Raw genomic sequence first — 21,049 nt, 5'->3', positions numbered from 1 at the left:
AGAGGTTTGTTCCACTCAAAATTTTGAAAGTTCTGTACCCTGGCTCTGGTAAGGGCCCCTTGACTGATGGTAGATGGCATCATGGTGGGAGTATATGGAAGAGGGAGAGATTATAAGTCAAGACAGGAAGCCAGAAAGGAAGGAGGGGCTATCCTTTCTACTCTTACAGCCCACCCTGATACAAACTACCTGGAGTCCCAGGAGAACTACATCAATCCATTCTAAGGACAGGGCCCAAAATGACCTGGTCACCTCCCCCTACCTGCACCTCTTAAAGGTCCACCACCTCCCAACATCATCACCACACTGGGGGACACACCAGAACCACACCAGTCCCCAGCCCCGGCAGCCCTCGCATCCTGGCTACATGAGCATTGTACAGAGAGCTCAGCCCCTGCTTCTGGCTCCTTCGAATGTGCATGGGTGGGGGTGGGGGTGGGGGTGGACTGAACTGAGAAATACTCCTGAACCCAGCCTGGGGCTGCGGAAACCTCCTAGGTCTTTATCAGAGGCTACACCGTGGGAGCGCCCAGGGCCTGTGGGGAACAGGCTCACACCTGGGGTCCTTCTACACATTCAAGGGAACAGGGGTCAACCTCCTGGGCAACTGCCCGCTCGCCATTCTGAAAGACCCGGCCCACCCCTGGCTGGCCAGGCGTGAATGCCACACACTGGCAGTCCTGCCCTGCCCACCTGCACAATCTGGAGCTACGACTAGAAGCCCAAATACATGGGGTCCTTCCCAGCACTGCCCTTTCCCACAGCACGGTCACTGTGGGACCTATTGCTGGGCCCACCCACATGTCAAGGCTGTGATGAGAGGCCAAGTGGGTGGCAGGGCAGCTGAGCCACCCTACATCCCTCTTTCCCCTGTCTATGGGGCTGGTGGCATCAGGAAGCCAAACCCAGGTCTCTGGCCCAAGCTGTGTGCTTCTAACCCCAGCTCCTATCAGCTCCCAGCTCCCGCCAGAGCCTGCTGGGTCAAGCTCTGTTCTAGAGCCTGACCCAGCAGGCTCCCAGGAAATACTGGAAAAAATAAGGTGAAGGAAGGACTATGGTCCTCCACAAGAGAGGGGGGTGACCTCAGCAGGACACTGTGAAAGCTCTGCACCCAGAGGGCCTCTGCCCCACTTGCCTGCCTCCCCTGCTGGGTCCATCACAGGAGCCACCTCCGTCTGGATGCCTATGCCAGGCAGGCTCAGCCACACCCTCCACCACCCACCGGCCAGCAAGCCTTCAGTTCACAGGGCAGGGCAGGGCCAGGATGGCTAGCTGGAGCAAGGGGAGGGACATGGAACCTTTACAGCCAGGAACAAAGTCTTCCCCTATGTAAGCCCAAGCATCCTGCGCTGCAGCTGGTACCCTGGTGTCCCAGCCTGGCCACCGACCACCAACCCGCAGACATGCAGGGAGCCCCGGTGCTGCTGCTGCTGCTGGGCCTGAGGCTACAGCTGGCCCATGGTGTCATCCCAGGTACGAGGTTCCCCCAGCCCCTCTCCCTGCCCCACAGGCCAGCCCCCAGGCTGACCTAGCCTGCACTCTCCCCTTGGCCAGTGGAGGAGGAGAATCCAGCCTTCTGGAACCAGAAAGCCGCCGAGGCCCTGGACACCGCCAAGAAGCTGAAGCCCATTCAGACCTCAGCCAAGAACCTCATCATCTTCCTGGGAGACGGTGAGTGCGCCATGCTGGTCCACCCCGTGGTGCTCACGGGCCTTGAACCCAGGGCCACTGCTGGGTCCAGACCAGCCCTGGGGCTCAGGCCTGACGGGGATCTGCTCCTTCAGGGATGGGCGTGCCCACGGTGACAGCCACCCGGATCCTAAAGGGACAGATGCAAGGCAAGCTGGGGCCTGAGACACCCCTGGCCATGGACCACTTCCCATATATGGCTCTGTCCAAGGTGAGGCCTCCTGAGCAGGGGGATGGGAGCTGTGGCAGGGGAAGGACCCAGGAGAGATGGACCTGTCCTCCCTGTCCTAGGCCTGGGTGAAGGACTAAATGTCTGCCCCACAGCAGAGCTGAGGGTATCTCTGTCCCCAGACATACAGTGTGGACAGACAGGTGCCAGACAGCGCCAGCACAGCCACGGCCTACCTGTGTGGGGTCAAGGCCAACTACAAGACCATTGGCTTGAGCGCGGCTGCCCGTTTTGACCAGTGCAACACAGCACGAGGCAACGAGGTCATCTCTGTGATGTACCGGGCCAAGCAAGCAGGTGGGCTTGGGCCTGGGCTTGGGGTCAGGGCAGGCCTGGAGCTCTGGGTGGCCCACCCTGACCCCTGCCACCTCCAGGGAAGTCCGTGGGAGTGGTGACCACCACCAGGGTGCAGCATGCCTCGCCAGCTGGCACATATGCACACACGGTGAACCGCAACTGGTACTCAGATGCAGACATGCCAGCCTCGGCGCTGCAGGAGGGCTGCCAGGACATCGCCACGCAGCTCGTCTCCAACATGGACATTAATGTGCGGCACAAAGGGCAATGGGAGGGGGCTGGCTGGAGGAGTGGGTTTTGAAAGGCCACAGCCCCAAGCAACCAATAGCCTGAGTTCTGGGGCCTGTTAGGGTCTCTGGGAAGGTGGGCAAACAAGCGGGGGCAGTACTGACCTGGTGGGGCAGCGGGGGCTGTCTGTAAGCTAGAAAGAAGGGGTTCTTTTTGCCCCAAGTTCAACTGCCCTTATGCTCTGGCAACAGGTCATCTTGGGCAGGGGCCGCAGATACATGTTTCCTAAGGGGACCCCAGACCCTGAGTATCCAGGTGATGTCAACCAGACTGGAGTCAGGCTGGATGGCCGGGACCTCGTGCAGGAGTGGCTGCAAAAGCACCAGGTGACGGGACTCACAGAGGCACAGTCATAGCAGGGACCAGGGTGGGGCTGCAGGTCTCAGACTAAACACTGGCTCTGTCCCTCCAGGGGGCGCGATATGTGTGGAACCACCAGCAGCTCATTGAGGCGTCCCAGGACCCAGCCGTGACATATCTCATGGGTGATGACCCCACTCCTGACCTCAGTGGCCTCAGAAAGCTGCTATTGGAGCATGTGTGCAGGTGGCCATGACCCCCTCCCAAGTCAGTAATCACTGGGTCCCTTGTCCCTTAGGCCTCTTTGAGCCTGTAGACACAAAATTTGAGATCTACCGAAACCCGGTTCTGGACCCCTCCCTGATGGAGATGACGGAGGCAGCCATTCGGGTGCTGAGCAGGAACCCCCGCGGCTTCTACCTCTTTGTGGAGGGTAAGTCTGGGAGCCAGAGGAGCAGAGGCGGAGGGGGACCAGGACAGGACCAAGCTTCACGCCTCTCCTACTGGCTCCCCGCAGGGGGCCGCATCGACCGTGGTCATCACGAGGGCACAGCTTATGTGGCTCTGACGGAGGCGGTCATGTTCGACTCTGCCATCGACAAGGCCGGCCAGCTCACCAGCGACCAGGACACGCTGACCCTCGTCACCGCCGACCACTCCCACGTCTTCTCCTTTGGCGGCTACACGCTGGGGAGCAGCTCCATCTTCGGTAGGCGGGGACCGCGACAGGGGCTGTTGCTGCGGTGCTGAGGCGGGGGTCGCATCTCATCTGTCAACCGGGCGCACTGAGGGCGCCTGCCTCGCAGGGTTCTTGGGAGGAGTAAGTAGGAAGTGCGCCTGTGCGGCACACGGGGGTCCCCGGGGAGGGCGATGCGAGCTCAGGTGCCACCTGTCCCCGCAGGGCTGGCCCCGCTCAAGGCCCAGGACGGCAAGTCTTACACGTCCATCCTGTATGGCAATGGCCCCGGCTACGTGCTGAACTCTGGCGACCGACCCAACGTCACGGAGGAGGAGAGCGGTGAGTGCGGCCATTGAAAGGTCGTCTTCTTGGGGACAGGGGTGGAGGGGAATTCCCCCGCCCTGAACTCCTCTTCCCGCCAGGTGCCAGCACCTACAAGCAGCAGGCGGCTGTGCCCCTGTCAGAGGAGACGCACGGAGGCGAGGACGTGGCGGTGTTTGCTCGGGGCCCGCAGGCGCACCTGGTGCACGGGGTGCAGGAGCAGAACTACATCGCGCACGTCATGGCCTTCGCCGCCTGCCTGGAGCCCTATGAGGCCTGCGACCTGGCCTCCCCGACCCTCCAGAGCATCACTGTGGGTCCAGGCTCTCAGCTGACGTCGGCAACCCGTCAGAGCATCCCTGCGGGTTCCAGCTCTGCCGCTGCCCCACTGTCGCTGACGCTGCTGCTTGGGACGCTGCTATTGCTGCTGGGGGCAGTCGCCCAGCCCTGACCACGCAGCCCCACCGGGATCACCCCAGGATCCCCGCAGTTGGTTCTCATTCCCCCGCCCAGTGCTCCCTAGGCCGGACTGCCTCCTTCCCCACGGGTCTCCACCCCAGGGTCCCCATCACTGGTCCCGGAGGCCCCACATGGAGGGCCTCAACCTTAGCCCTCACCCTGGGCTGCCACCTCCAGAGTACCCACTCGGACTTCTACCAAGGTATAGCCATCTCTGCGAGATGAACCAGCCTCAGACCTGGAAGAGCTTTCCTTTTTCACTTTGTGGACACTGGATGGATGTGCCGCAGAGGCGCCCTTGTGACTGAGCCTATGACACTCACACTTTCTTGGGGCTGCTCTCTGATTCCCTTTTAGAACCTCAGCTGCCCACACCTTTGGGAAAAAAAAAAAAAAAGCGGGCTCACAGAAGGACTCTCCACCACACCTACTAGCCTTGGGGACGACCAAGATGACAGCACTCCAGAGTGGTCCCCCACAGAGCCACATCCAGAAACCCCTGGGGTACCCTAGGACTCAGGAATGTGAGGAACCCCAGAGAGGCTGGCTTTCCTCCACCTTCCCACTGACCCTGCCACTGATTCTGCAGGCCAAGGAGGCTGCTAGGGCCAATCCCCACTGGGCTGTGACACAGTGCTCAGCTGTCCCTCTCTGCCCCTCTCTTCACCCCAGAGGCCCAGTGGTGCCATTACACATACTAAAGAGGTGCCCCAAGATACTCAGCAACTCCATGCTGGCCTCCCAATGCCCATTCCAGGCCAGAAAATTCAAGAACCCTCCCCCAGACATAAAACTGGCAGGGATGGAGGGGCAGCCCAGAGCAACCCTGGGCCCCTCCCCAGACCATTTCAGGCTGCTCACAGATTTCTGAACAAAGAAGACTCCCTGCCCTTCTGGGGTCCCTATTCTCTTGAGAGAGACAAACCAATAATAAAATAAGCTGTTGTACAATATGATGTTGAAAAACCTTGAGCATATAGGGCCCAGAGTGCTTACAGACAGCTGCGTGATCAAGATTAGGAGGCCAGGGAGAGGCTGCCTGAAGAGCAGACAGTGAGCAAGAGACAAAGTGAGGGCCTGAGCAGTGCAGAACAGCAGTGGGGGTTGGGGGCAAGGAAGTAGCCTGAGGGGTAGGAGGCGGGAGGGATGGGGAAGGAGCTTGAACTCTAGACCTGTAAGACCTGGCTTAGAACATAGTGGTCGAGCTGCTTCCAGAGAAGGTCTAGTCTTTTTTTCTCTTTCCTTTTTTAGTGGGGTGGAGCAGAGGTGGAAACTGGGCAAGCAGAGGGGAGGTATGGACTTCTAGTATTTTTTAACTGCATCCCCCAAAATATTCTAGAGTACACAACCAAATAGGCAGGTCTTACCTACCCTAGTGAGAACATTTGAAAAAATTATATGAAGATGAAATCAACCATGTGTTTTAATAAATTTTGCAATATTATAAATCTATTTGTACATTTACAAAAACTCCAAAAAGCACTTTGCTCCCATTAGAAATATTAATATGATCGAATATGCCTCCTTATTTACTAAAATCTTGATTTAACATTGTAAAGCATCAATTTGATAGCTTGGCTCTCAGGGCCGTTTACTTCAATTCTGAATTTTAGTGGCTGTCACAAAAACTATGGGAGCTGAAAAGAAGAAGGGTATCTTCAGCTGAATTTACAAAAATCATCATTTTTGTTTCTAAATTCCATCCACCAATTATGTGAAAGCTTTTGTTAAAATCCAGTTAGTATATTTTTGTCTTCCCTGATGTCAATTAGTTGGTCTTTCAACACAGTGGGAAGGTGTTACATATTCATGTTTTACAAATATTTTTAAACCCAAGGACCTTTTCATTTGAAAACTACTTTTTTTTTTTTTGCAGTGCTAGAGATGTACCCAAGGCCTCAGGTATGCTAGGCAAGCACTCTACCACTGAACTACATCCCCAGCTCAAACTACAAGTTTGTTTGTTTGTTTGTTTATACATATTTTTCGTTGTTGACAGACCATTTATTTATTTATTTATATGCGGTGCTGAGAATCAAACCCAGTACCTCACACATGTTAGGCAAGTGCGCTACTGCTGAGCCACAGCCCCAGCCCCACAAACTGCAAGTTTTAAAAACAGTTTGTTCTGAAATTAGATGGTGGTGATAAGTTGCACAACATTGTGAATGTCCTAAAACCCACTAAATTGTGCACTTTACAAGGGTTAATTTTACATTATGTAGATTATACCTAAATTTTAAAAAACAGATTAGGTTGGATAGTTTCTGCTTCTAGGTTTCAAGGTGTGGGTATGAGTAGGTTTTACCAGTCAACTACATTCGGTGACCACAGAATCATGTGCCGAGGAAAACACTTTTCAAACCAGGTGCAGTGGTGCATGTCTGGCAAATCGGGAAGCTGAGGCAGGAGAATCAAAAGTTTGAGGCCAGCCTGGGCAGCCTGACAAGATCCTGTCTCAAAATAAAAATTAAAAGGGGCTGGGTCCGTAGGAGAGTGGTAGAGCTCCCCTGGTTCAAGCCCAGCACTGCAAAAAAAAAAATGATATTTTAAAAAATGTTCTTTCTTTAGCATAACAAGATAATTACCTTCTTACTTTTTCATTAAAAGGATATTCTTATCTAGATGGGGCCAGGGCAGCAAAAGTGCACTTATTTTTTTCAAGCTTTTTACTGAGTACCTAAAACTAAGTTCATATCACCTCAAAAAATACCAGCACACTCATTCTGAAGAAAGAGCCAGGTGTGGCGGTGCACCTATAGTCCCAGGTTCCCAGGAGGCTGAGGCAAGAGGATCTGTTGAGCACAGGAGTTCCAAGAAAGAGGGAGGAAATTTAGGCAGAAAAACAGGGACTCAGAACAACTCCAGTCAGTACTTTTTTTTTTTTTAAATAGAGAGAGAGAGAGAATTTTTTTTTTAATTTTTAATATTTATTTTATTTTTTTTAGTATTTGGCGGGCACAACATCTTCGTTTGTATGTGGTGCTGAGGATCGAACCCGGGCCGCACGCATGCCAGGCGAGCGTGCTACCGCTTGAGCCACATCCCCAGCCCCGAGAGAGAATTTTTTAATATTTATTTTTCAGTTCTCGGCAGACACAACATCTTTGTTGGAATGTGGTGCTGAGGATCGAACCCGGGCCGCACGCATGCCAGGCAAGAGCGCTACCACTTGAGCCACATCCTCAGCCCCATCCTGTCAGTACTTTTAAACGTTCATCTTTAGGAGCCATAAAGAAGACTCATCATTTGTTTTCTGGAACGTTCTCATGGTCACCCCATTCTCATTACCAAAGATTTTACTCTAATAGGACAATCTTGGTTTTATAAAATTCACCCCACTGATGGCCTCCGATAGCATTTGATGTACCTTTGAAGCTTCCACTTCCATCCTATCATGGTTTGATTGTAGATGAGTAGGTGGGTAGGTTAGTAGTTGGGTGGGTTAGTAGGTGGGTGGGTTTTGTAGGCAGTGCTACCTGTGGACCCTTATTGACATCCAGAATTCTTAAAAAAAAAAAAAAAAAATCTTTTCCAAGTAGTTCTTCCACCAGTGGATCCACTTTTACTGTTTCCCCCACATGACACTGTTTTTATTAAACAAGGCATTTACGTTGGCAATATATCTTCTCTGCTGTCTTTCCTTTAGCTGTACTCACACACACACACACACACACACACACAAAGTGGTTTGTGTATTTCATTATTGGAACAGAATCCAGCAAATACCTTAAGCTGAAGCGTGTTAGAAACATCTGTACTTCCCTCCAACTGTATAGACAACCTCCCACACTGGGTAATTTGCTCTAATACTCATTTCTTCCAATCTATGGTGATGTTTTCTCCACATCTTCCAAGAGCATTTGCTGACAAGAAATGCCTTTTGGTTTGTCGACAGATCATTTACTGTTCATTGTTTCTGCCATTTTTACTGCAGCAGAAAGAAAAAGTGTTTGCCTAGTGGTAGGTGTTTTTTGTTTTATGCTATTATGCAAGAAACTTGAAAAGAGCTTTCCAAATATTTATCATTGCTTAGGGAAATATCAAAAAGCACTGGATTGAACAGCACATAACTTTAAACGTCGCCGGGAAAAGAATTGCGGGGGTTTGTATTCATGTTCTGAAAGCTGTTTTTAAATCCCTTGCAAACCATGAGTGTTCCATGCGGTTGTCGATGAATATCTCGGGGGACAAGGCACTAGGAAGGATGAGGAGGGGCTAGCTTCAGACAGTTTTGTTGTGTTTGTTTTCTTTCTTTGGGGCTAATGCCTTGTCCCATGTCACATGGGGATGCACCAGGCTTAGGGAACTTTCAGCCCAGCCACTTCTGGTTTGCCTGACTGTGGATTTTTGGTATTATTTGCAGTTTCTTTACAGGAATCTTTTGTAAGCCACTTGACCATACTGGAGGATTAGTTTGGTTAAAACTAGATCATATAATCCATAAATCCACTTAGGCAGGCACACTAAACTCTAATACGTCACAATCCACTCAGAGTGAGCAAATTCGCAGGAGGAGGCTTATTCTGTCAACCCCTGGCCTGAGGCACCACATTCTTTCCCTCTGGAATAGAATCATATGGGAAGGTGCCCAGCTGCCCAGCTGCCCAGCTGAAGACTGATGGGGCTCAGTGTTAAACACAAGGAGTGTTTATTCCCATCACAGGTACACACTGTGCAGGACTGTGCCAAAGTACGTGAAGGAGATGACCAGATGCCCAGCACAGGGCAGGCACATAGTAGGCACATGCCCCTCTAGCCAAACCCCTGGCCACCAGGAGGGTCCAGACATGCTGGGCCCTAGGCAGAACTCTTAGACCCTGTAACCGTGGGTGCCTTGCTCCCTGCAGAGCCCAGCCCAGGCTGGAGTCCCAGAGGACACCACAGGTTCCCAGGCAGACCTGGAGCCCACTGCTCATGCCCCCTGCAGCTCTGGTGGCCTGCACAGAGTGATGATAGGGAGAGACAGGCATGCTCCCCACAGCCTCTCAGGAGGGCTCAGGCAGATAGCAGGTGTATCCTCCTCCTGAACTTGGTGCTGTGTGGCATCCGATGTTGGTCCCAGAAACAGGTGCCCCCGAACCTGTTAGTACCACATGATGCTCCATTTCCCCCATGGAGGCTCCCTGAATCCAGGCCTAAGGGAGGCCTCCAGAGACCTGGGCAAGCTGCACAGAATTTGCAATTGCACCCTCTGATCTAAAGTGGGCCCTGGGCCTTCTTACTCCCGCTGTGTGGGACTTGCACATTTGCTAACAGGGCACACACCAGACCGCAGCACAGTTGAGCAGCAAGAAGCTCCCCTTGATATAACCTTGCCCACGAGGGATGCCAGTCTTTGCCAGTGTGCTTGGCAAGTGTCCGGGAACCAACTGTGTGTCTCCTGGACTGACCCTCAAGCTGCCCCTAAAGCTGCCCCTCAAGGAGGAAACAGCCAACCCCTGTCCCAAAGGGTGAGGCCACCATCCGCCCTTAACAGGAAAGTGTCCTGGCCCTGGCTCCTTGTTCTGGTCCTAATTTGCTCTCCAGACTTGCAAATTGTCCTTATCAGTCAGCATGGCACCTCTGCCCCTCTCCAGCCTGCACAGGGCCCTCAGGTAAGACAGGGCTCCTGCAGGACCCCCTGTGCACATCTCTCCCAGCAGCCCCTACAATTGGTTGGTCCCACAGGAAAGTGGGAGTTTTTTATTATTATTTATGCAAAGTATAGACAAGGAGAGATGGGGTTTAACAGCACCGTGTGACAGCAGCTTGGGGACTTGAGCTGCCTGCGGCCTGATGAATCAGCTACGAGCTGCTGCCAGAGGCTCCCAGGTCCTGGGTGGCATCTGAGAGGGGGAAGTCAGGCGCCTGCCTTGCCTCCCTACCCAACCCCATCCCACCCAATGAGCTCATGCTGGACTTTGGCTGGCTGGGGACTGAACCTGGTGCCCCCATGCGGCACTCTGGGCACCTTGAACCCTCTGCCAGGGTGGCAAGGAGGGCGGGGAAGAGGCACCTACTGTGGTCAACAGAGTGGCTGATTTCTGCTATAGCAGGGCACACAGCGGCAGGACAGGTGACCTGAGAGAGAATGAGGCACAACCGACACAGTGCAGGGGGCAAGGGGGTACCATGTGGCGTGGCACCTCAAAAGTGGGCTGCAAACAAGGAGGGCTGAGAGCCCCCACCCCAGGAGATGGGAAGGAGGCCCCAGAGAGAGGCCCAGATGAGCCACACCCATGTCACAAGAACAGCAGTCAGAACAAAGAGAGGGTGGTACTTGTCATGGATGGGGAAGCGGGGGTGGGGGGGAGCAGTATCTGCAGGGACAGGAGGCATGGCTTGCCTTAGACCAGAGGAAAAGGCATCACAGTGGGGGTGGAGCAGAGACCCCATCAGGACACGAGGGTGAAGGTTCCAATTTATGACAAGGACTCTGCAGGAAAGGCCAGGCCAGGACACAGATATGGTCCCCAAGGGGAGGGGGTCTTCTGAAGCAGGAGTTCCCACCCCTGCTGGTTTTCCAGGCAGGGCTAAGTGACCAACCAGGAAAGCTGCAGAGAAGGCCAGTCTCCTTTACCCAGCTGCCAAGGTCTGGGCTGGATGGTGATGTGCTGCGTAAACCCTGGGCTCCAAATGCAATGTCAAGTGAGCCCGTGGAGAGAGCCTTCCCTGGGGAGGATGGGCAGAGCTTCTCATTGTCCTGGAACCTTCTAAAGGCATACTAAGGAATTATAAATAGCATGATTGGTGGCTTCCAAGGACTGCCTTGTGGACCAATTGCTGGGCAGTGGCCTAGGCTCGGGCCAGCAGCAAATTCCAAAGCTGAAAGGGTCTCAGTCTCTCAAGAAGCCCTCTCCACATACTGTCAGCTGGAGGAGGCAATGAAAGTTGACTGTGACCCCTAACAAGGGGAATAGGAAAGAAGAAAATGCTAATTTGAGCAGACACTAGTTGCAGTCCCTTCTGCGTTTCAAGGAGTAGGAGAGGAAGTAATTCCTGTGTGTAAAATTAAATCTCTTCTCTGCACTCTTGCTGGTTCAGAGGCCACGGGAACAGGAGAAGAAAAGCTGGACTTTAGGGTCCTTCCACTGCCCTGTCCTGCCACCGCCCTGCCCTCCCTGGGTGGGCCCACAGGACAATGGGCTAGCAGACAGTCCTAGCCTCTGACCAACCTGGAGGCCAGGGCTTGGGAAAATGGCTCTTTCTAATAACCAGAGGAAAGCAGGCTTCTCAAGCTGGTCTAGGGAAGGAGTAAAGAGCCCAGAGGGGCAGGAAAGAGAAAGGCACAGCAGGCCTCAGCCCCGGCCAGGCAGGCCCACCTTCAGCTAAGCCTCACACCAGTCTTGTGTGGGTGGTGCCCCTGCTCAGCAGAGGCAGGGGTGGGAAAGGGCCAGCCTACCCAAGGGCCATGAGGAAAAGCCCCAGGGAACACATCCCCAGCCCCCAGGCCTTTGTACACAGAAAACCCGAGACTTCCAACATATTTGGACTGGGGCTCAAGCCATTTAAAAATATGGCACCCAGAGCTCCTCACTGGGTGCACCCCAGGGCACTAGACATCTGGGTCAGCAAGGAAGCAAACCCAGGGGTGGCAGAACCTAACTCTGGGCTCCACTGAATGAGTCAGAACAGCCTGAAACTGAGGATAACTTGGTGGCACCAGATGTCTTGTGTCCCTTTCTGGTTGCCTCAGAAATCCCAGGGTCCCTGAGCTGGAGATTGCCACACCCCCACCTTCACTGATGTCCCGCCTCAGCCATCTTTCCAGTTAGCTTCAAAGCCTTCCTGAGTCGGCACAGAGGTGCATGCCTAGGCTGGAGCCCCCTGAGGACCCTGAATCAGGCTCCCATGGATGAACTGTATGTGACAGGTGGGGAGGGGTAGGGCTGGGGACCAGGCAGCATGCAGTCCTGGGGAGGGGGAGGGAGTGCTCATTGGGATCCATCATTACAGGTGGCTGTGAGCCAGCCTCTCCTCCCGGAGGCTATTATTGTTCCTGGGCTCAGAGGAGGTGAGTCCCTTGCCAAGGTCATCCAGCAGCAACCCCTGGGCTCAAAGCCCAATCACAAAGCTGTGGGTGGCAAAAGCAGGTCTGGTGCAGAGGCCCAGCCAGCCTCTAAGAACACTGCTGAGGCAGGAGCAGCGAGTCCCTGGGCACATGGACATACAGGCATACAGGTGGACGCCTGGGCTTAAGCACAGTTAAACCATCATGGCTCCTTTATTTCTCTGCTACTAACGTTCCCCGGAAGACTGCTTTCCGTCACCCCAGCAAGGGGCACTCTGAGAATGCCTGGGCATAGGTGAGCCTACCATGGTCACCAAGCATGGTGACAGGAACTGAGCTGGCAGGAGGTCACCACTGTAGTGCAAGACATGGGAACAGGGCCTCTGAAGTAGGCAAAAAGGGACCTGGGAGGAAGGGCAAGTGTCACCGGCCCCATTCCTGCAGACCCTGAGAATCCCAGACTGATCAGTACAAGTGTCCTCGCCACAGCTGTGCCCTCCAGGATGGGCAGTACCAGGCAGGCAGCCATGTCCAGCCCAGCAGCGCCTCCTATTTCCCTTCCCCTTGCCACTTGTGGAGCCCCACTGCCAGCCCCCACCACCCCTCCCCTTCTCACCCAGCGACCCTGGCTCTAGGTGTGTGGCCCAGCCTCACCTCCGCTGGGGCCCACGACCCCCTCCCGAGGGGAAACTGGGGCTGTCCTGGGCCCATGACCCCATCCTGAGGGGAAGCTGGTGCTGTCCTGGGGCCCACGACCCCCTCCAGAGGGGAAGCTGGTGCTGTCCTGCTAGGATACTGCAGTAGCAGCCTCTGCTTTCCACTCTCCCTGTGTCACCCTGACCGTGGGTGGGCAAGCCACAGGCAGGCCAGGGAATGCCTCAGAACAGGGCAGGAGGCACCAGGCAGGGTGTGAGGGAGGAGGCCTGGCTAGGGAGGAATCAGTGCTTGGTGGAGGACAAAGTGCCCAGGGAAGTAGGACAGAGGTAGCCACACCAGGGCCACCAGAAGGGACCTCTGGGGTCCTGGCTGTGCTATAGGACTGAATCTCCTCCCAAGGGACTGCTGCAGACTCACTTGCTCTGAGGGCTTTGATGAGGCCACAGTGAGAGTTTAGCAGCTTTATTGACCAGACTCATCAGCAAGAATACAGTGGAGGTGGGGCCTGTACAATCCGACCTGGCCAGGGGTCCGCTCCCTAGAGCCAAGTCTGGGGACCTCAGTGTCCCCTGCCAGAGCTCACCCCACACCTGCTCCAATCCTCTCTTGAAGAGAGGGACTGCAGGCCCAGGCGTCTGGTCCTGGAGGAGCTGGAAAGGTGAGGGATCCAGGAGCAAGGCCACACAGGGCACAAGCCTGTCCCGGCAGCTGGCAGGAGACAATTCGTGCGGGGCAGAGGGGGCGTGCAGGCAGGTGGGCAGGCGGCCAGGCTCACCACACAGAGCACTTATGAGCAGGGTTCATGGGCGAGTCCTTGGGACAGTGGAAGGCCCGGCCGAACTCTTCGAACTGGGACACACTGCCCAGCACCCTGGTGTTGGGGGAAACCCAGCCATTGAGGATCCCAGTGGCCACTCTACCCCAGCTGCTGGCATTAATTTCTTCCCTTCCTGCCCGCTGCCCCAACCAGGCTGGCAGGTGGGCATACCTGTAGTGCTCGGGTGCGTGTTTGTCAGTCAGCACCTGCAGGTAGATGGACTGAGACCGTCGCTTGATGCACCAGTTCTGGGCCACAGAGAGAGCAGATGGGGGTGGGGAATTGAAGCTGGGCATCTACTGCCCACCCCCATGCCAGGCCTGGGTAAGGCAGGGCTGGGGCAGAGTCTGGATGTGGGTCCCACCCCAGCCACAGGCCAGTGCCGCCCCTGCCCACCTGGGCAAAGGCGATGAAGAAGAGCTGGTCATGCGTGTACTTGAGACGGTGCAGCGGGTGCTCTGGGCCGTGCTCCCGCACCCACTTCTGGTAGGCCTGGGGGTGCAGAGTGTGGGGCTGCTACTCCCACCCTCCTTGGGCACAGTTCTCCACCCCCACCCCCTTGGCTCCTCCCTGCGTTGCCAGCTCCTACTTACCCCAGCTCTGCGTGCCACCCACCATGCTCTGTGGTCAGCTTCAGGGCAAGCTGACCAGAGCCACTTCCTCCAGGTAGCCCTCTTTGATCTCCCAGTAAAGGCCTGACTCATGACCCCTTCACCCCAGCCCAGGCCAGAGCTCAGCAAAGCAGGCCAGGAGGGTGGCCATGTCTCTGGTCTGAGGTCCTCATCAATTTCCACCATCTACCATCAGGGATGAAGGGCAGGCAGGGTGGCTCACATAGTAGGCCAGCTTGAGGCCACCCATGTCTGCGATGTTCTCGCCAAGTGTGTGCTTCCCATTCACCTGCCGGAGTGGAAGAGGCAAGGCTGCATGGAGCTGCTGGCCTCCCAGGCCTGTCTATTTTGGGCCCTGGCCCCTAACCCCAGCCCACCTTCTCCTTTCCTTTCCCAGAGATTTTGAAAAAAGCATTCCTCCTGCCCCACTCCCGCATGTGCCGTGGGGGTGTGAACTCCCAGCTGCCTGTGTGCTTGTGCATAGGAACCCTGAGTGTGTACAGGGGTCTGGCACAGGTCTGGACTTGTGCACTTGAGTGTGTTTGTTCCCAGTCCATGCCCAGCAGGGCTGGAGGGCACGAGGGGCAGGGGGCCTCACCCGCTGGTTGTAGACAGTGAAGTTGTCATAGAGGCGCACAATACACTCTGCTTTGCGCAGGAAGCGGCTGTAGGAGGCCTCAGTCCACCAGTGCAGCAAGTTCCCTGAGCGGTCGTACTGACCCCCTGTGGACAGTGGCAGGGCAGCAGAGACTGACTCTTACCCCAGAGCCCCTCCTTCATCCACCCGTTAGCCCATCACCGCACCCCCACTGCCTGTCCTCCCTCCCCCCGGCCACCATCCCAAGCTCCATCAGGCCTTACCCCAGTCATCGTAGCCATGGGTCAGCTCATGCCCGATGATGGTGCCAATGCCCCCGTAGTTCAGAGACCTGGGCCACAGCAGCAGGGTCAGGCCCCAGTTTTCATCTGCCTTTTAAGAGCCTAAACTGCTGTACAGGCCCCTGGAGATCCCTGGACAGCTTGGGAGGTGGCCAGGGAAACTAGAGAGGCATTTGCAAGGTCCTGGGCCCTAAGTCTCCTTGGGAGCCATGAAAGGGTTCAAACCTGCCCAGCTGCCTTTTAGGAAACAACAACTAGCAACGCTAGAGGGGGCTACAGAGAGTTGGAGGGGTACAAGAGGGAAACTAAGGCACCCTTACCACCCATACGGAGGCTCCTTATCACTAGGGTCCCTCCACTTTTTAAACACCTGAACAAGCCTAGAACAGGTAAGGGGGCACCCAGGAGTTGAAAAACAAACAAACAAACAAATAAACAAACCCTGATCTTCTAAATGAAGACTATAGGGAACCAGGGTCCGAAGTTGTCATGACCCATCCCAGTTCTGTAGCAGTCAAGAACCCAACCCCCAATCTGCAGAAGGGACTAGGACTACCAGGGACCTCACCCCTCAGCCACATCCAGGGGAGCTTCCCTACTCACTGTGGGAAGTCAGGGTCATACAGAGTGGGCTGCAGGATGCCTGCCGGAAACACTAAGGGGAGGCAGTGGTCAGTGGGAGACACACCCACATTCAGGTCCCGCCCCCTGGTGGAGACATACCCCCTTACCCATCTGGTTCTTGTTGGGTAGGTAGTAGGCATTGAGTGCCTGTGGGGGCAGCAGCCATCTGTGGAAGGAGGCTACAGTCAGCTGGGGCGTGGCAGGGGGGTGTGGCAAAACCCCTACTCCCCTCCTTCACATCCTGGCCTCCTTCTTGAAGGCCGTCTGAAGGGCCCCGCCACCGCTAACTTCTGACTGTGAATCTCTGGGCCCTCTCTGGGCAGGGCCACCACCCTGTTGGCCCTACACCTTGCACCTGGCATGGATCTGATATGGTTTGCTCCACCAGCCCTGGCCTTGGGAAGGAGCTTGCTGTCCCACCCCATCCCTGCCCAGAACCCCCTGCTTGGGTCCAGGCACCCACGTGGACTTGTCCACCTCCTGTCGAATCTTCTTGACAGAGAGCTGGATGCTGAAGCGGATGCTGTTCAAGATGTTCTTGAAGTAGGTCTTCTCATGTACCTCAAACTGCAAGGGGAGCAGTACTCAGGGCCAGGCCACCAGCTGAGGAGTAATGAGGCTTTCTCTGTGTCTGGTGTCTGGGCAAAGGGCCTGGGGAAGCATGCCCAGTGAGTCTGGGCAGGGCAGGGGGAGTGGGACCCACCTCATACTCCTTATCCACAGCCTCTGGTTTGAGCAGGAAGTCTGGGTAGCCAACCATCACCATCATGTACTGGAGCTGCAAGTGAGAGGACAGGTGAGGAAGGACCAGGGCATCAGGAGACAGCCCCCTCACTGCCATGGGAGGAGGCTCTAGGCCAGCCCAGGTCTGGGGATCAAGGTCAGGTTGATTCTTCAAAGGTATTTTTGTTTCTTTTGATATCTCTTGTTATTCCCCAGCATCTGGCACCCTTAGGCACCAGAAAATGTTTGTGGAACCAACAATTGTGACTCAGGTCCCACCTTACCTTGGCCCGAGCAGCAGCCTTGGTCTGGGCATCCATCCAGTCCAGCTCCTCCAGGCGCTGGCCCAAGATGTACTTGATGTCTTCCACCAGTTGCTGCACCTGTGGGTTTCAAGGATGCAGCCACGAGGCTTTAGATCTGGCCCCAGCATCTAGAACCCAGGGTGTCCCTATAATTCAGTGCCACTTCCTAAGCCCAGGGTGCAATATTGAGCACCAAGGAAAGACCTTGGAGGTGGGGATCCACACCTTGCACTCTGACAATAAGCTACAAGCCCAGAATGGGGAACCTGCCCCAGAAAAATTCCATACATTCTTAACACCAAGCCTCCTGAGCATGACGGAGAAAGGTGGGCAGAAGCATGGCAGAGGAGGTCACCTGTGGCTGAGAGAGCATGTTAAGACCTTGGGGGAAGGACCCTTGGTGAGCAGCAGTCTGGAATGCTCAGGGCTGAGCCCTAAGCTGAGGCTGGGCCCCAGCTACAGGGAGATGTGTAAGGCTTCCCATCCCCCATACCCAGCAGCACCTGGACACCCACCCCGAACCCAGGGCAGCCTGACCTTGGCTTTGCTGGCAGCTGAGAAGTGCTCATGTACAAAGAGGGCACCAAGCGCCATGCCAAAGTGGCGGTTGGCCTGGCCTAGGCAGACACGGGCCAGCTCCTGGGGCTTGTCACTGCCCTCCATCTCTCTGGCCAGTTCATGCAGGGCCTCACGGAACGGTGGGGACAGGTGCTCACTTAGGACCACGACCACACGCCACACCAGGTAGTTGTGCAGAATCCTGGAGAGAGGTGGAACAGGGGAATGTCCAGACGCACAGGCATGGGGGCCACCCCAGGGAACCACCTGTCGCGCCAGTGACCCCACACAGGGGCTGGACCTGGTCCCCACACTGCCCTCAGAGAAGGACTGTCAGGTCAGTCCTGGTAAGCAGCCTGAAGTGTCCTGAGCCCCACTCGCACAACAGGACACAGTCCTGCTACTGACCAGCCCTGACCCTGAGGGGTCACAGCCAGCACCCTTTCCTGACTTGCTATGGGGTGGGACAGGGGACACTCAGGGCTCTCTGTCTGCCTCAAGGCTGGCCTTGATCAGCCCCTGCTCCTCCCCAAGGTGGGCAGAGGCCAGGAAGCTGGCCCTGAGCTGGCCCTGGGCCAGCAGAACTGCGGCCACACCGTCCCTCAGAGAAGCCACCCTGTCAGCCAGCCCCTGCATCCCCAGTGAGGACTGCAGCTCAGCAAGCCACAGCCTGCCCTGCTCCACAGGCAGGGGGAGCTCCGGCACCAGAACCCAGGACTGCACTCCTGCTCCAGGCTCCCCACCGCCTCCCCACAGGGCTCCTGCACACAGGAGCAGGTGGATCCAGGGTCCGGGCAGCAGGCAGGGGGGAGGCTGGAGGACATGGGGTGCAGGCGTGTGGGATGTTCAGCCCCACCTGTGTGGTGTGGAGCGGATGAGCTGGGACACCTGCTGCATGTAGTCTGTGGCCAGCAGCACCACCTCCTCGTCCTCTGAGAAGTCCTCCTGGAAGATCTGGTCCAGCAGCCACTTCCACCGCAGCTGGGGGCACAGGGTGGGGACCACAGAGGACAGGAGGGGGGGTAGGTTCAAAGAGAGGCACCAGGAAGACCAGGGAGTCTAGGTCCACAGAAGCCCTGTCTATCCCTAGGGATATTGACCGCAGAGTCCCAGGATCAACCCCTGCTGACAAGGTCCGGGCCACACTCACATGCGGCGTGATCTTCTGCAGCTGCCCCAGTGTCACCTTGTTGTACATATTGCTCACGTCTCGCCGGAGGTCATCATACTCTGACACAGTGATCTGGGGTGGAGACCAGAGTTGACCCAGCCCTGCCATGCCCTCTGCCCAGCCCCTGGCAGCCCCCCAGTGATGCTCACATTGGCCAGCCGCTGCTCCAGCTGCAGGATCTCCTGGGCCTTCTGCTCCACAGCATCTGCCCCCAACAGACTGAGCAAACGCTCCATGAACACCCGGTATGCAGCCAGAATCTGCACCAGGACAGGGGCCTCCTCAAGCTGGGGACGGGCCTAGCCCAGGCCATCCCTCCTGGGACCCCAGCCTTCCCTGCCGCCCCATCCCAATGCCCAGGCACCTTCTCACTCTCCTCATCTTGGGCTAGGTACAGAGTCCTCTCTGGCAGTGTGAGACCATCCTGGTCAATCTGGAGGAGACAGGACCCCCTGGTCAGAGGTCAACATGCTACATTTCCCAAACAGACTGAATTTACACCCAAAGTCTTTGAGAGGGATTGCCAGGCACGCATCATTGCAAGCCCCAGGAGCACAAAGACTGGAATTCCTCCCTCAAGCACAAAGGCGGTCCAAGCCCTATCTCAGCCAGGGAGCGCCAGGGGCAACCCACCTCTCAATCCTCCCTTGTCTCTCAGCCTCGGCTTTGCCCACCTAAGAGGCCATTCGCAGGGCCCCTCAGTAGGAGTTGGGGCCCCGGGAACTTCCTGGCCAGTTCCAGCCAGCCCAGTACTGACAGCCTAGCCCAAGGTCCCCCCTCCCTCAGCTGTCCCCGCCTTCCAGAAGGCCTGAAATCGCGATTCCCGCGGCTCCGCTAAACACCGCAATTACTCAGGGAAATTATTCGCGCCCTCCTCCCGTGCTCTGCCCGCTCGCCCAGCTCCTTGCTGCCACTACGTTCCCGGGCCGCACTGGCCTCCAGGCGACCGGGTAGCTCGTGCCGCACGCGGCTTCCCGGGTCGCGGGCAGCCTGAGCGGCCCCCCGGCTTGCGGGCAGCCTGAGCGCCCGGGGACTCACTCACGCGGATGACGTAGCGCGAGGAGTTCCTGTCGTCCAGGCTGACAGTGAGCGAGAAGAGTGCAGCGGCACTGTACACGCCCTGCGCCTTGTACAGCAGCCGGTTGAGGTCCCAGCGGGCCGCGGGCCCCGGGCGCTCGGCCGCACCGCCCAAGTCCCAGCCCCCGCAGTCCTCGATGACCTCGAGCATGGGCCGCGGCCCGAGCCTCTCGATCTCACGCATGTCCAGGCACGAGCGGAAGAAGGCGCGCACCTTGCGCTGCGCTGCGCCACCGGGGCCCCCAGAGGGCCGCGCCAGCAGACGCCGCAGCCGCTCCTCGTTTTGCTCGCCGATGGCCGCGATAGTGCCATAGGTGAGCTTGTCGTCGGGGATGGCGTGACGCCGCAGCCATCCGCCACACGCGAACGAGTAGAAGTCCTGGCACGGGTCGATGCTGGCGTCCAGGTTGGCGGCCAGGAATCGGGCAGCGCGCGCAAAGGCCTTGCGCTCGGGGCAGCCTTCGGGACACGCTCCGCCGCTCGCTGCTCCCGGGCCCAAGTACTTGAGCGCCAGCATGGCAGCCAGGATGGCGCAGAGACCCGCAGCGAACACCAGCCCCGACAGTAGGCACACCTCGCGCCGGTTCCAGCGCGGCAGCCCTGTGCGGGCCCCGGATGCTCCACGCCCGGAGCCCAAAGGGAAACCCGGGGGCAGTGATGCTCCGCGCGTGCCTCCAGCGCCGCACCGACTCACGTACTTGACCTCCTGGAACTCGTCATAGTGCGCGGTCATCGAATATGGGGCCTCCATGGTGCCGAGCCGGTCGCGACGCACGCCTTGGACGCGTCTGGGGGGTTACACCATGAGCCGAGCTGACGGCCTCCTCGCGGGCGTCCTCATGGCCCGGGCCTCAACTGCGGGAAGGGCAAAGACAGCTTAGAGAGGCGCTGCAGCCGCATGGAGCCCAGGTCTATGGCTAGGCAGGGCGGAGGCCTTTGTCTGTGGGCCGAAGGTCACCCGGGTTCCCCAACCGCGGCCTAAACCTGGCCTCTCTCCATCACCCGGGGAAGGAGGGAAGAGGAAGGCTCAGTGTGACCACCACCTCTCGAACGCACAGTGGAGTCTTTTAACCGGTCTCCCCTCCTCCTGCACACACATGCCTGCTGCAGGTTCGGGAAACTCCTGAAAGAAAGCAGGAGGGCACGGGGCCTGGCACGTAGTAGGCCTTCATTGACAGGCGGTTTCTCTTCGCCTTTCTTGTCCAAGACCTGCTCCAGCCAAGGCCAGGTGGGGGAGGGGGAAAGAGCAGAGGCTGTAGAAGGAGGTGCGGTACTGGGCGACTGTGCAGACCACATATCTGCCTTCAGCTCTTCGCACTGCACTGCGAAGCTCAAAAGCCACTAAAGAACCTAACTTTGTCCTCGAGGAAGC

At 56.9% G+C, this 21,049-nt stretch overlaps 2 protein-coding genes across 3 annotated transcripts; one reads left to right on the top strand and one right to left on the bottom strand.

Annotated features, from left to right (window-relative positions):
• Positions 1-1,403: 1,403 nt before the first annotated feature.
• Alpi (alkaline phosphatase, intestinal) lies at positions 1,404-4,254 on the top strand. Its single transcript, XM_071619343.1, has 12 exons — positions 1,404-1,473; positions 1,555-1,671; positions 1,785-1,900; positions 2,041-2,215; positions 2,293-2,465; positions 2,695-2,829; positions 2,916-2,988; positions 3,102-3,236; positions 3,321-3,512; positions 3,705-3,821; positions 3,905-4,089; positions 4,156-4,254. The coding sequence occupies exons 1-12, from the start codon at positions 1,404-1,406 to the stop codon at positions 4,252-4,254; spliced, it is 1,587 nt and encodes a 528-aa protein (XP_071475444.1).
• Positions 4,255-13,683: 9,429 nt separating this feature from the next.
• On the bottom strand, positions 13,684-20,428 carry Ecel1 (endothelin converting enzyme like 1). 2 transcript variants are annotated; one of them, XM_027941969.2, is made up of 17 exons: positions 19,643-20,428; positions 18,965-19,033; positions 18,750-18,860; positions 18,580-18,672; positions 18,286-18,410; positions 17,409-17,631; positions 16,851-16,949; positions 16,547-16,621; positions 16,307-16,410; positions 15,951-16,009; positions 15,823-15,874; positions 15,202-15,269; positions 14,939-15,063; positions 14,564-14,629; positions 14,126-14,221; positions 13,901-13,977; positions 13,684-13,783 (listed from the first exon to the last, which is right to left on the bottom strand). In XM_027941969.2, the coding sequence occupies exons 1-17, from the start codon at positions 20,426-20,428 to the stop codon at positions 13,684-13,686; spliced, it is 2,328 nt and encodes a 775-aa protein (XP_027797770.2). The 2 variants fall into 2 exon arrangements, with proteins under 2 accessions (XP_027797770.2, XP_027797772.2); XM_027941971.2 differs by having other exon boundaries at positions 16,313-16,410.
• Between the last annotated feature and the right edge of the window lie 621 nt (positions 20,429-21,049).

The sequence above is a fragment of the Marmota flaviventris genome, chromosome 11, assembly GCF_047511675.1.
Source record: "Marmota flaviventris isolate mMarFla1 chromosome 11, mMarFla1.hap1, whole genome shotgun sequence".
Taxonomy (NCBI): Eukaryota; Metazoa; Chordata; class Mammalia; order Rodentia; family Sciuridae; genus Marmota; species Marmota flaviventris.
Note: the sequence above shows the minus strand (reverse complement) of the source record. Positions and strands in the feature narration are given on the sequence as shown.

Excerpts from the sequence above, each read along its gene's own strand:
- Alpi (XM_071619343.1), top strand. The coding sequence starts at position 1,404 with ATGCAGGGAGCCCCGGTGCTGCTGCTGCTGCTGGGCCTGAGGCTACAG. Across the intron at positions 1,474-1,554 it reads GGCCCATGGTGTCATCCCAG|TGGAGGAGGAGAATCCAGCC; the intron begins GTACGAGGTTCC and ends CCCCTTGGCCAG. Across the intron at positions 2,989-3,101 it reads AGCCGTGACATATCTCATGG|GCCTCTTTGAGCCTGTAGAC; the intron begins GTGATGACCCCA and ends CTTGTCCCTTAG.
- Ecel1 (XM_027941969.2), bottom strand. The coding sequence starts at position 20,428 with ATGGAGGCCCCATATTCGATGACCGCGCACTATGACGAGTTCCAGGAG. Across the intron at positions 19,034-19,642 it reads CCTCGCGCTACGTCATCCGC|ATTGACCAGGATGGTCTCAC; the intron begins GTGAGTGAGTCC and ends TGTCTCCTCCAG. Across the intron at positions 18,861-18,964 it reads AAGATGAGGAGAGTGAGAAG|ATTCTGGCTGCATACCGGGT; the intron begins GTGCCTGGGCAT and ends GTCCTGGTGCAG.